This window comes from Rattus rattus, chromosome 5 (assembly GCF_011064425.1).
Source record: "Rattus rattus isolate New Zealand chromosome 5, Rrattus_CSIRO_v1, whole genome shotgun sequence".
In the NCBI taxonomy this organism is placed as follows: Eukaryota; Metazoa; Chordata; class Mammalia; order Rodentia; family Muridae; genus Rattus; species Rattus rattus.
The window spans coordinates 38,429,464-38,444,321 of NC_046158.1; the positions used below are offsets into that span (position 1 = coordinate 38,429,464).

Here is a 14,858-nt window from a genome sequence, read left to right on the forward strand (position 1 = left end):
AGAAGTGGGAGAGTCATGGATTAAAAGCCACCCCGAGCTATGTGGTAAGACCTCTCAAATAACCGAGAGAAGCAGCCACACAGAGTGTTCCTCGTGTGAATTAGATTCCCCTTGGAAGGCTGCCTAGGAGGCAGGGAGAGACAGTTCATCAGAGCAAGGCTGATATTAGCGTGGGGGATGGGTGGCAGATTGGGTAGAGAGCTCAGAAAAACTCCCAAGAGTACTTGATGAGAAAGAACATCAGTGGGTTGCCCAGGAAAGAAGTCAACACCAGACTAGATCACTGATAGGCCAATAAACCTTCCCACTTTTTGCCCCAACTCTGAAGGGGTTAAAAAAAAGGCAGCTAAGCAGTTGAGGGAGACTGGGTAAAAACAGACACTGCAAACATGTCTGACCTAGGGGACGGGAAACATCACCACTGTGGCTTGATACTCAGAATTTCTGTGAAATAAGAGTCTATATTTAAATTATAAGCACTACACATCATACATTAATAATCTCTTCTTGAAAATCAGGTATTCAGCCTCAAAATGTTAATCAAATGTTAAAATATTTTGCATTATTTTAGTAAGAAAAATTATAATACATTTTACACTAATGACAACCCCCAACCAATCTTCTAAAACGTAATTAGATTGAGCTACAATGTAACTAAGCCCATTCATCACATGCCGGTCTACATATGCACATAATTAATGATTGTTGGGATGGAGACTTTCAAAATGCTGCTTCCAGATCACCAAAAGTCAATACAACTGCCAGCAACTGATTGTAATGTAGGCTGTGATGCCGGCTCCCTTAAAACCAGCAGCAGCCAACACTCATGTATTTTACAGGGCTCTGGGCAGTTTGTGAAACCTTTATGTATGACCCATATCACACTCCTTCTGAATCACAGTAAGGCTTTCCCCCTAACAGGCCCTTATTTAAATATCACACCGGATAGAGAGGAGGAACACTGTAAATGTACTGAAAGAGAGGTTGGCATTTACGGTGTGAAAAATCAAGAGATAGGACTTTCCGAACTGGGAGTAACTGCGAAGCCATGGGGATTCTCCTGGATATTCTCTGAAGAGAAAGGGGGAGATCTGCAGAGTGAGTTAGGATGGGAGTGAAGGACAGCACTGTGGCTTTCTGACTAAGCCCCGTCCTGCTTGTCCATGTCTTAGTCACGCGCTGACTGCAGGGCCAGAGTGAGTGTGCTCCAAAGCAGAAAGCGAGGCAGGCTCCCTGTGGTTGCACTTGCTTACTCTCTCATAGGTTTGCAACACCAAACTGGACATTGCTCATAGGATGAGGCAATGATCCAAAAACCAGGATGCTTTCTTAATTTCTACTCTGGCGGTGAAGAACACCCTAGGCCATCTTAGTGCCTTGCCCTGAGGGTTATATAGAAAAGATCACCTTAGAATCTTACAATGAACCCCTAAACCTTCATCTGTGTTGATGCCTGCATTCGAAGCACCTCTAGGCTGGCAGCTGTAGACGCTGGGCAGCCACCTTCCCTCTCAGGTCCTTGCAGGTGATCTACGCCTTCCTTACAGTCCTTGAACTTCCTTAAGCCTCTTTCCTCATTTGTGAATGTTCTTCGGGGAGGGAGCGTGTGCTTATTCAGAAGTAGCCAAGGGCAGCATTCAATTATTTTCCTCTGCACTTCATAAAGTCCGAAAATAGAGAACTATTGCTCTTTTGAAAAGACTTGAAATAACATTCTGCCAAATTTCAGGCTTGAGAGTATCTGCCATGACAAATGATGCCGGGAAAGAAGAAAGAACCCTCGAGTATCTTCATTAATGCACTTTAGGTGTTAAGGACATCATCCACGCTTACGTTTGGTCTGTCAAGATCAGGACTAAGTTAAGGTTTAGTTAGCGTGACTCTGAGAAGGGTATGGTGTGTAACAAAATCCCTGTTACTGAACACAGCCTATAAGAGATGCAGGGTGCGTCAAGGGTTGCCTCCTTCTTACTTCTCTTTACTATGCTTACTGGAAAGCTCATGACGGTGTTTTATGTCTTTAATCCCAGTCCTCGGGGGTGGGGGTGGGGTGGAGGTAAAGATTCTAGTCATGGTCATCCTCAGCTACAGAGGGAGAACAGTCTGGGTTATGTGAGACTCTACCTCATAGAAAAAGAGAAGGCTCACTGAGTGCAGGTTGGAGGCGAACACTTTGGAACTGTAACCACCATGGTCTGATCATGCCAAACTAAGTCTTCCAAGTCTACCAAGTCATCTGAGGCTTCAAGCATTTTATACACTCACATGTATGTCCTTGCCCACATATGCTACGGCATGCTTACTGTTACCAGAGGGGAAGCTGTATGAGTTGGTGCTCCCCATCTACCAGGTTGGTTCCAGGGACTGGACCCACGTTACTGAGCTTGGTAGTGGGTTTATTGGCTGAGCCATCTCACCAGAAGCACCCTGACTGTTGATGAATCTGAGGCCAAAGGAGACATAGGCTAGTCAGTCATCCCTTCACATTTCCAAGTGATGACATTTTGGATTTTGTGGTTGTTGTTGTTATTGTTTGTTTGCAGTTGTTGAGAGAGGGTTTCAGGTTTAGGATTTTTAACCTTCCTAGGAAACGAGCAAAAGAGAATTCAGCTCAGAGGAAAGCATTATGCCTTACAGTAATTAAAACCCATGCGTACTGTGCTAGAATGCTTATGAAGTGTGGAACATATGCTCTCCGTTTTATAGTCCTTGAGCACTTAGGCATATTCCTCACTTGGAGAAGTATTTCGGCAATATTCCTCAGCTAGGATGATAAAAGTTCACCAGAAACAAGTCTTGAATAAAGTCTATATGGAACCACTGAAGGATAGATTCACACTGCATAAATAATCAGCACGTGAAAATTCATCTCGCTATTATACAGGTAAAACAGCGTCCACAGCACAGTTATACCCAGCCGCTCAGGTGTAGAAATCCACGTGTGAGCCAGTTATATATTCCTTCAAAATAAGGCATTCTGTGCACCTTTAACTGTGTGCATCTGTGTATGGAGGAGAGGCTTTACGTTAGATGCCTTTCTTCATAGCTCTCCACCTTATTGTTGGACAAGATCTCTCACTGAACCTGGAGTTGTCCAACTCAGCTCGACTGGCTGGCTAGCAAGCCCATGACCTCTTCCTATTCCCTGTCCAGATTCCTAAGGTACTCCACAGCTTTTTACATGACTGCAAGGGATCTGAACACAAGTCCTTAGGTTTGCAGTCACTTTTCCAGCCAGTCATCTTCCAATTCCCTCCCCCAGTTACCATATGAAATTAATTTCCCGATTATCATTCAAAGGAATGGGTTTCCCTGTGACATTTCTACACGGACATATTATGATATTTTGTTCTGATTTTTCCCTCCCCGTTCCTTCTCTCTTCTTTTTGCTGGTTTCCCTCTTCCCTTCAGACAAGTTTCCATTCTGGTTTTGAGACAGACATATTCTATTACTTTCTCTTTGAGGCCTTGGGCAAAGAACTGTAAAGTTCTCTTTTAAGAAAACAGTATAGATCTGAACGCCTTCTGTAATTCTGATTACCCGCCCACCCCCCCCAGATCAGGTGCTATTTCTGGATTTACATATTGGGTTAAATAGGATATAAAATATACACATTTGTCAATTCTCCTTTAGAACATGGTCAACCCTCTTTTAGACTATGATGAGGACAGCCTCTGTGCCCGGGTGCACCTCAGCGTTTAGCAGGATGGACGGACAATGACCTCAGGAGCACCGGCCTCTGCTCACCTTTGCCATCTGAGCCTGGACTCCACTCGCCTTCAGGGCGGAGACAGCTTTCTGGGCTGCTGCAGGACTGTCAAAGTCAACAAATCCATAACCTGAAATGCAAAAGACACTCTTCTTAGGTCATTACTTCTTAATTATATAAGGTGTTTAAAAAAATTTAAAAAGGACTTTATTTTGGTTCTAATATAGGCAACAGAAGCAGAGGAGTCCTGTGGGCACATAGGCACCCACAGCCATGTACAGTGGCTTCCTCGGGTCCTTCAAAACACCTCTTAAAAGTGTGTGTGTGTGTGTGTGTGTGTGTGTGTGTGTGTGTGTGTGTGTGTCTGTTTAGGGGAAGGGTAGCTTTGAGCTCTGTCTTCTTAAAGATCTTCTTAGGTGTGTGATAGTTGGAAAAAACATGACATATAAGTTGCTTTTCAGGGGGAGAAAAGGAGGTGTTTCAGGGGTGACAGACAACTTCAGCCAATTTTTAAAGAACAACAACAACAACAACAACAAAAAGACAGAGCTATCTGATGGAGCTAAAAAAAGACAGAAACAAACGTCTAGAGAGGATCCCTTAGTTTTAGCAGTTAAAATAAATATAAACATTTGATACTTAAATATAATCTAAATTTTAGTACCTAGTTAAAAGTATTCATTTACCTAAAATATCGGCTCCTTTCAAATGAAAGGAGATAGTGAAAATACCTCAAGACACCTGAACTAGTCACTTTGCCCATCTCCGTGTAACGTGTAAGGTTGGTATGCACTACAAGGATACACATAAACACCTAGGAAAGGCCGCTCTCCCAAGCTCGTCTGCCTGTGGTCTCACAAACACTGTTAATGAGCTTATTATCTCCGTGCCCAGGCCACAATGAATCAAAACAGGAAATTAGGGGGCAGAGGGCTGAGGTGGGTAGGACTGTAAATGTATACATGCACGGCACCTGGTGGTGCAGGCTAGGGAGGACAGCCACAGTAAGGGGCAAACAGCCCGAGCCTCTCGTACATGTGTCACACAGACGCGCCGTTTTCATTGCATGTAGCAACTCTTGACATACTGAGGAGCACGTAAGCATATCTAATACTATTTGAAGGAGACTTGCCCAAATTTCAGCTATTTTTCTGAACTCACGTCACTCATGAAGTTTTATTTTTGTACAGGTCAGATCTCTATTATGCTTGTACGCATATCTATGTAGACATACATGTAATGCATTTGTTTACATTTTTGAAACCTTTGTTTGAGGCAAGGTCTTGCTATGTGGCCCAGGCTACCTTGGACCTGCATTGCTCCTCAGCCTCGTGAGTACATGAGCACTCCACGCCTGGCTCTAAATTTTTTTTTTTTAATAAGTATAACTTGAAAAGGAATGGCACTATCTAGAAGGTTGCGAAGAGGAGGAGCCAGGCCGACCATTGATATTCAGAATTTACAGAGAAACAGTAGTTTTGAGAGTGTTGTCCTGGTACCAGAGAAACAAGCATTCAGCAATGACGGCAAACAGAACACTCATCGGCCATGCCGCGGCACTGGCCTCAAAAGATGCTTCTTCGCGAGATAAGCTGTAATGGAAGACTATCGATTCCAGAAGTGGCTGTTTCAGGAGAGACGGATGCGGCAAGCAGAGGCTCCTTTACATTGCTTAGAACTGGGTTGAGAGGGGCTTGATTTGATTTATCCAGGACAGAAATAGCCAGGTCGGCGGGAAGGGAGAGGAGGCAGCTGATCCTCGTTACAGCACAGAGTGCCCCCAACTGCCAGCTCAGAGGGAAGGTTGCACATGTTTGGAGCTTACGCTGACAGGCATCGCTCTGGGCACAATCAGGTGAGCTCTGCATCTGTCTCTCAAACGACACGGTATCGGGGGTCCTAAGCGGACACCCCACTCTACCAAACTGATGCAGTTCCTACTGATGGACACTTCTTCCACCAGCTCTGCCATAGCCAAGGCAGCATGATAAGCGAAACATCTCTCCTCTGATGCTGTTTGCTGTACCCGAGGTTGCAATCTGCTCATGTCATAGAGCCGTTCTTTCTACTGACTCAGTAAAAACACATCATCCCGCCATCACTAGTGTGTGTTTCTGGTCTTTGCTGAAACCTACAGTAAGAATTCATAACTACTTACTGAAGGCAAGCACAGCAGGTAAGCATGCAACTGTGGGCTTTCCCTTCACCTGTGCTTTCAGGTAAAGACCTTGAAAAATTTATATAGGGGCTGGAGGACCAATTAGGCTTCTTTACATAAACAGGGCTACCACTGTCTTTGAAGGTGGGGCTTACTAAGTAACATGCAGATTTGCTCACTGAGCTCCCAGGAGATAAACCATCAGGACTTAAGAGACCAACAGTCATGTTTATCTTGCTTACTGAAGCCAGCCCCACTGTGAGGTGGCTGGATACAGCATAGCTGTGCTTTCCCTTTCTGCCTTGGCTTCCTTCAGACCCAGGCTTGTTGGTGATAAAGTGAACATCTCTGCCCTCGCTCTATCTATCAGCCGAATTGATCTGCACCCCCTTTCCTTATGTGCTAATGTATGCATGTGCTCTCCTCTCCTCTGTAACCCAGTTTCCTGGTGCATCCTCGGTGAGCGTTCTTGTCCTGCCCTGCCTACGTGGTAAGCACTTAAAACCCACATGTCTGCTGCTAAATTCTGACCAAAACTAAAATACAGAATACCAACCGAATCTTCAGCGACTAACATACCTTAAGCAGACTTAATATTTTCTTTTAGCTTAATTTCATCCAAAACAGAAGTCTTGGTGTCATGTGTGAAATTCTTGAATATATTTAATCTCTAAAAATTATATTTAATATAGTATTTCTCACTTAAAGTAATTTTCTATAATCTCTTACATTCTAAGTTATCTATATTCGCCATAACTATAAGTGAAAAAAGCTACACACACACACACACACACACACACACACACGCAGATACATATACATATATATATATACATATACCAACCATAGCAAGTTACCATAGGTAGCACGTTGTCTGGCTTTTGTCTCAACATTACTCCCCCATCCCACAAACTCATCCTGGCCTACATGACTTTACAAACCCACTCTGGATCACCTTCTCCTCTTGTCCATATGCCACACCCCTATGCAGCCTATGTACACTGCCCAGGGGCTAGTGACACTGAGAACTGTGGGTGGGATCATGCTTGGCCCCACACAGGGCAGCGTCTCCCAAAACCTGCTGACAGGAAGGTGTCCAGGCCACTTGCTGGATTGAACGTCAGTTCTGAATCACCTTTACCTTTCTTAGAAGCCTCATTAATCTCTCTACTTTATCTATGGACACTTTCCAATCATGCAGCGTTGCATATGGTAGCGTGGGATTAGCTGTCATTTCTTTTTACTCATGCCCTTGCCTAGACCACACTGAGCATGGGGTAGAATTTTGGCTTCTAGGGAAACAGCAGCCATGAGAGAAGAGAAGAGCAGTGTCCTTCAGTGTAGCATGTGCTGGAGAGTTTAACTGGGAGGAGGGGTTCTTCGCTACTCATGCAGCTCTCACTTTTCAGCATCCTGAACCGCTACATCAGATTCCTTTCGGGTGAGGAAGAAAGGGAGAGAGGTACGACAGGCTAAAACCATTTATCCACTGTTTATTTCTCTCCCAGTTTCAGGCTCACTTTGAGATCAGCTTCCTGCTTTGGGGTTGGCAAGAGCCTATTTTTCTCCACAAAACCGAAGAACATTTTTGTTTGTTTGTTGTTTATATTTGTGTGTGTGTCTCCCTGATTGTCCAAATCATTTATTGATGTTAAGGAAGCTTAATCTTGGCAGCTAAGTGCATGCACTTCCGCACGCATTTGACTCTCTCTGGTTTAATTCATTTTAAATATTTATTGGGTACCGTTCTACATAAAGCACACTCTATTCACTATCCTAAGGCAAAACTGCCTTAATATGCCATGTTGATTAAACATGGGCTTAGATATTTGCCACAATAGCTCCTTTAAATCCAGGCACTTTGAAGAGGAGAGAGTACAATGGACCACTTCAAGTCTAGATTAAAGGGAAGGACCGGCTTACAAGCGGAGGCCTCACCATAGGCCCCATTTACGTTCCCTGCCTTTTTCATTGCTAAGCCAATGCCCCATCACCACTACTTGAAGAACTAGGGTCTAATTAACGAGCAGATTTGCCTTCTCTGCCTATTTCTGTCAAGCCTGCTTCAATTCCCAGGGTCAGTAGTTAGATTCAAAGTCAGCTGACTCCATTCTTCCATTTTCCTAGAAATCACATGCCTATTGTTAAGATGCTGGATCATTAAAAGTCAGAGGCACAGAGCATCTGCGCTGGCCTGCTCCAGCCGCTTGCACTCCCAGCTCAAGGAGCCGGATGAGCTCATCCTAATTGCATGGAAAACTGAAGGTCAGTGCATCAAATTAATGCAGCAGCATATTTCAAAGGGGCACATGACCTCCTCTCCCCGGTACAATTTGGTCAGTGAAAATGGCTCTCCCCTCCCCGCTGCCAATATTGTCAACAGGCATTCAGCAGAGAACAATCGGGAGTATTGAAACATGTAATTAAGTACTGCTTAAAACTACTCTATTCTAATTAATAGAGCCAATTTACACAATATGTAATCTTTTCAGTTCTTTAGTACAGTCCAACGGTCTTCAGTAAGCAGCTCTAATCTCCTCGGGCTCAGGAAAGAAAAGCTATTCTCCAGTCCTGCTCCCCCTTTTAAAGGCAGGGGCTGAAAGCCAATTCGTACTTTGCGTGTTAACTCTACTGGCGCCAAATCCTGAATGCTGGCAAACTGCGGGTTGCTGGGTTTCCAGCCAAAATTCAACCAGGGACAAACAAACGTAAGCAATATGCAGACATTGTGCAAGAGAGAGACCGGGTGCCACAGGAGATGTGGCTTTTTCAGACCGTGAGGTTGGTTGTGAAACCTAGGGCTGTTGCACGGTCTTTCTACAGCCATGACCGAGTACACAGCGGCCCACAGAAACGTACCTTTGCACTTGTTGGTTGCCTTATCCAAAATTGCCTTCGTGGAGACAATCTTCCCGTATCTAAAACAAAAGGGAAGAGAAGAAGTTACAAGGAGCTGTTATTCACGGCTAAGTCCAAAGAACACACACACACACACACACACACACACACACACACACACACACTTTTTTTTTTTGTCAAACATCTGCAAACTTTAAAGCACAAAATGTTCTTTAATAAGGGGAAACGCAAGGAGATTTCTGAACTTTAAACTAAAAAAAAAAAGGAATGGTCAGGCTTCCCCTTTGAAGCTCTGTATTAAGTTTGATGTTTAGCTTTGAAGAACAGGTACTTTCCTGACAATCTTCAGGAAAAAAAAAATGAACAAAACACTCTATAAAAAAATTTTCCCCCCTTCTGGTAACATTATGTCTGTGGCCAACTACAAAGTCAAATACAAGGCCACCGATCTATTACAGTTCTATGACCCACACAGCTTTTTATGAAATACAGTCAGGGAGACAGTTGTTGCTTCATTCTATTCATCCTGGCTCAGGGAGCAGTGCTGGGTGGCCGGAGGCTGGGCGGCAGGTGTTTATGTGCTGTGCTTATCAAACTTAATGGCAAAAGATAGGGGCTTTTCTTCTTTTGCCAAAGACTTCTATACTTTTAGACATCACTAATATCACTTCTACCTCAGTGGTCACTGCTCGGTTGGCAAGAGTGAGTGTGTGCATGTGCATGAGATAGGCTGTGGAGACCACAAAACAGCAAACTGGGATTAATCCCTAGTTATCACTGTGTTCATGAGAAATGGGGTTGGACTCCTTAGGGTGTCACAGAAATCGGGGTGAGGAAAAATGCAGAATGTTCTGACTTGGTACACTGCTGCTAAAGGTTAAATGTAATTTATAAACACGCACAGAATACTAACCCCACACCCTCTTGGTGTGGACCCTAGGAAAGGCGCTACAACCTGTACTTGGTTTTTAAATGCTCAGGGGAAAGTTTGGAAAAATATTTAAAATTTTAAAATCAAGGTAAACTTTGGAGAAATGTGCAGGAGCTATCTGGGGCCTAAATTTCCTCATGTATACATGCTAAGTTCTAAAATTCCATTTTCCTGATGGTTAATTGACACGTTTTTAAAACATGTCCTTTTATGCCTTGAATTATCATGATTGGCTTTTGAGGATTAGAAAAAAATGGAGTCTTCTTGCTGAGGAGTCTCTGGGTGGCTGTCCACTTGTCTGGCGTGTCACAAGTACGCTGAGGTACTGAGGAGGAAGAGAAACTTAAGTGTCTCAAGCGGGTTAGGCAATCAAAGAGTTCTACATTAGATTTCACACTCTGAATATTATGTATATATTATATACTTGTCCTTGTATGAGAATGTGGCCGAAACACATTTGTCTGTGAGAAACTAATGGCGAGAGCCACCTCTCCTGTCCATTTAAGTCCCCTCCTTCCACTCTGGATAATCATGTAGTCAAGTGAGTTCTAACTAGGCATGAAAGTAAGGATAATTTAAGGTTCGAATGATAATTACATCCACGAGGCATAATGCAGCACAAACACCTTCAATTCCCAGAAGAAACCCCGAGTGCTCATAACCACATTACTACGGATCGCCAAGTTTACAGAAATAGACGTAAAGAACAACGGATGCCAGACACGAAGGAAGGCAGACGTAAGGACGGCCCATCAGCACCTGCTCCTTTGCCAAGGTCACATGCTTCCTTATTCCCTGCACTCACTCTCTCACGGGCAGTGGTCAACGGAAGCATCTCTTAGACTCCGTCACACTCATCCAAAAGCAGAGATGGCTGGTACGACCCTTATGCCTGAGGTCTCTAAGGGACAGTCTCTCTGTCAGCCAGAGAGCAGGGCACTTAGGAGGCCAGGGGTTGGCACTGTCTCTCCTGCTGCTGCTCTGAACACTTTGTGATGGCGAAGACAGAGAGACGTAGGGAAGTAAAGAGGACAACACACAGGCCACGCCACATCCCTGCCCACTGAGCCCTTCCTTCTCTGCTGACTGCGACATTGAAGCTCACCCTCACATCTATGCTGTGTGCATTTCTCTTCACTGTGGGAGACCCCTCAGGGGTGCCTCTCATTCCATTCCAGTGGCCCATGCAGGGGTGCCTGGGTCCACTCTGCTTCTCTACTCCCTCCTTACATTTAATATGTGACCCTTGACCGTCTTTATTTGGACATTTATCCAGAGATATGGCTGCAATTAATTTTTGTATGGTATTTCTCTTCCTAGCTTTTGTTTCTGTCTTAACCTTTCTTTCTACCTAAATGTATTAATATTACACTAGGCTATCAAGTATTAGTTAGAAATGGCCTCGTCCCCACCACTGTTTAAAGTTTATTCTCAAAAGCATTCCAAACACATACTCCATCTTCCCCTTGTGTCTATATTCAGTAGCACTTTACTCTCCCCCTTCGGCGAAGCTCAGGTTACCCAGGACTGTGTCAATACAGGCACTCTGAATGCAGGCAGTAATCCTGCTGAGTTTTGTCCTGATCCTTCCAAAATTCCCTATCCTGTCTAGACTTATTTAAAAAGCACCGAAAACCCTCCCAGCCTCCTCACCACTGGTTCTTCTAAGAGGACCCATCTGCCACATAATCCACCTCGAGCACCATTTTAGACAAGCCCACGCCACCTGCCCATTACCTCAGCTTACCATCCTGATCCCGGAGAACCTGTGCAAATCTTATTTTCCCAGAAGCCAGCCCTAATTGTCTCACTGATTCACTGAAGAAATAATAAAGGGGATTATAGTTACCGAAGTCCTACTTACGCTCTTAAGAGCCCGGCCACGAGCAAGGATGAGGATACGTGTGGTGGGTGTGTTCGACGCGGTACGTGTTTTATGTTTTTTTTTCTTTAAAATCGGTTACTACTCCCATTTTTTTTTTTTTCTCGGAGCTGGGGACCGAACCCAGGGCCTTGCGCTTGCTACTACTCCCATTTTTGTGAACGGTAAAAAAACAACAAGAAGAACAAAAACAAAAAAACAAAACAAACAAACAAAAAAAACAAAACCAACAACAACAACAAAAAACCCAACCCAAACAAACAGGACCATGGTTTAAGCCTAAGAGTTTGCCTAAAAGCACAGTCTTAAAGTTTTCACTGCAAGCTGTCCCTGAAGTGCCTGTGAGAGGCAGTTTGTCCTTCAGAAGGAGTTGGGAGGACCAGATGGTCTCCTCCACCTCGGTACTGACTCTCGGTTCCCCCCCAAATGCCGAGCAGTGTTTACTTTTTAGCATGAAACAAAAACACAGGGTTGGAGACGGACAAAGAGGAAAGTAACAGAGGAGGCACTTCTGAAATTTACCAGTTTTACTTTTCCGCTGTGGCTTTCATCAGCTCGTGGGCTAGGACAGAAAGACTGTGATTTCACAGAAAGTTATGAGGGTTTCACTGTCTGCGGAGTCACGGTCTGCTGGCTCCTGCACACAGCGAGGTGATTATCTGGAGCCACTGAGGGGTGTTGAGGGGTTTCGCTTTCATTAAACATCTCCTGTGTTGTCCACTCAGAAGCTACGCCCAGAGCGCAATGCCAAATGGCCAGCACTGCTCTGACAGCTTTACTTGCAATGAGGTTTAATAATGGGGGTGGTGAGGGTGGCGGGGGTTGGGGAGTGCAATTAGAACTTAATCTAAATCTACTGTCAATCACTCAGCGCCCACAAGATTAACAGATGTTTGGGTACAAATTCATAAAGGGATAAGAACTTTTAGCTACCCTTGTTCCCATTTGGATTTTTTTTTTTTTAATTATTGAGGAAGAGAGATGTACACTGTACTGGGTAAACGCTGACTCTGAGAACACCAAGCAGGACATACCCAGGAATGTAAGGTCCAGGGCTGTGGGGAAGCCAGTGTGTCTATGTTGCCTCTTTAGGTTTTATCCAACTTCAAAGTAACTAGGCTCAGACCACAGCCCTCTCGCTACCCCTCATCATAATACTCTTGGCTAAGAGGAGTTAATCCACTCCAGAGGAAGCAGTGGCAGAAAAAGGATAAAGAGTAATTAAGAGACGGTGACTGGAGAATAATTAGAATTTCAAAGGGAGAGGATAACAAGTTAGGAATTCACATTGAGGCCCCCTTGCTCTTGCAGACCAGGCTGAAGACCTGCTCAGGATGTACTAAAGCTTCTTTGGTTTGCAATATATCTTTACTCCTCCCCCGCTTCTGCTTACGAGTAAAACCAAACATATTTTAGTCTTAATTAAACAATTATTTGCTGTCCCCATAGCTTTCTCCTTACAAAATTATACACCCCCCCCACCATTTCTTTGGTTTATCTTAAATCCTGAAAGCCATATACTACTGAAATTAGAACACAGATTCTTAGGTTGACAAAATTAAAATCGCCTAAAGTCCTAGGTCTGAGTGTCCGTGTACCTCCTTACAGGGTGTGAGCATTGGCTGTGCGTGTGTAAAGGCGTGCACCCTCTGTTCCCTTCCCCACTTTCCAGCCCCACTTCCCAGTTACAGGAGAGCTTAGAAAATGGGAGCCTACACCAGCCACCACCGACAGATGGCGATCGTGGTTGACATGTTCCCTTAACACTTGGCATTTCAAAAGTTTAAATGCTGGCGGTGCTTGTACTAGATTTGGAATACGCTATGGACATTCCTGAGGCATCATTTATTGCTTATTAATCATTAAAAATAGTCGATGGGAATATTAAAAATAACGTATTTGAAGTGCTAACAGAAAAGGACACATTTGAAAAAGCCAAATATTGCTCATACTAACAGAAAAGGACAATTATTGCTCATGAGTACAGGAGGGTAGCTTATGTTCAGACTCGAGATGATATGACTGCGTAAGTGGTAACAGACAGAAAAGGGGACAGACAGAGTCGAATGACGATAAACTAAGGAAAAATATTAAAAGCTGCTGACTTAGTTAATTCCTGGGGGCGGGGGATCAAAGGCATGTGTCATATTAATAAACTTACTTTTCTGCACAGTGATTGTCTCATAATTGAATCCTCACAGCAACCTTTGAATAGGTTGTTTTTGATTCTACTTTGCACACGTGAAACTCAGGAGCAGAGTGAGTCTACCCAGGGTTACACAGCTTTGCAAGCAGCAAGGACAGGAAGTTTGCTTTGGAGTTGAAAGGCCACGCATGTTGACAATTACAGAAGCTTGGGTCACCGGGCGCAGATAGGTTCAAAGCAATTCCACTTTGAGTTGCGTGCTTTAGATGGAGAGAGGGCGGACTGTCGCTGCTCATGTCTCTGGGACGGATGCTGATGACATTCAGAGACAGAGGTCACGTGGTCTATCTTGGGATCAGATACCCAATAAAATATGTCGGTGAGGGGACGCACAACTGGCCTTAAAGTCTGAAAGGAATCATTCATGGATCTATTTCATGGTACCTAAATATGGGGACTATCTGTCAACCCCCTCTTGTTATTTTGGAATTGTGAGGGGAAAATTTAAAAAAAGCCCTAATATACAAATACAAATGTATCTTCACCCTGCATGACCTGTGCGCTCCATCTACAGCCATAGCTCACACCACTACACAACCATAACCCCACCCCTACCTCCACAGGCACGGATGACTCTGAGGATGGAGTTCTCCAGCTACCCTTTCTCTGGCTTTATTTTGTCATGGACTCTTCAGGAAAAGGTATTTCCTCAAATTTGCTTTAATTCACAGAACCGTGTGGCTGGACAGAGGGAAGAAAGGAACGTACAAGTGATACCCATTTAACAGAAAGGTTTGTTAATGAACAAGGCCTAAGGAAACGCAGGAGTGAGTTACCCATGCTCTTCTGAATCCCCCACTACCGTGAATAATTCAATTGGTAATATCTTCTCTATTTAATAAAAGAAATATCGAGGATTCGCAAATGAGATACAAGATAAGAAAGATTTAAAGAAGGCAACCGAGTTCAGATCTCCTAAGACTTTGTATGTTTCATGCTGACGGTTTTTACGGTTCATGCATGGTTTCAGGAAACTGGCCTAGGACATGACAATATTAAGCGCGTATAAAGACAGTCAAGTTTCCGTTTCAGTTGTCTGAGCCAAACTCAGATAACTGCCCCATCTGCTTGTGCTGTACGGCTGCAAAGGGTGGCGAGCACACAGCGCAGGG

At 44.1% G+C, this 14,858-nt stretch overlaps 1 protein-coding gene across 6 annotated transcripts in view; it reads right to left on the minus strand.

Annotated features, from left to right (window-relative positions):
* Rbms1 (RNA binding motif single stranded interacting protein 1) overlaps positions 1-14,858 on the minus strand; it is a 215,360-nt gene that overhangs the window by 36,216 nt on the left and 164,286 nt on the right. For all 6 annotated transcript variants that reach the window (XM_032903374.1, XM_032903373.1, XM_032903370.1 and 3 more), the window contains exons 3-4: positions 8,728-8,786; positions 3,749-3,840 (exon numbers count right to left, since the gene is read on the minus strand). In XM_032903374.1, coding sequence (XP_032759265.1) covers positions 3,749-3,840; positions 8,728-8,786 — 151 coding nt within the window. The remainder of the gene's footprint in view (positions 1-3,748; positions 3,841-8,727; positions 8,787-14,858) is intronic.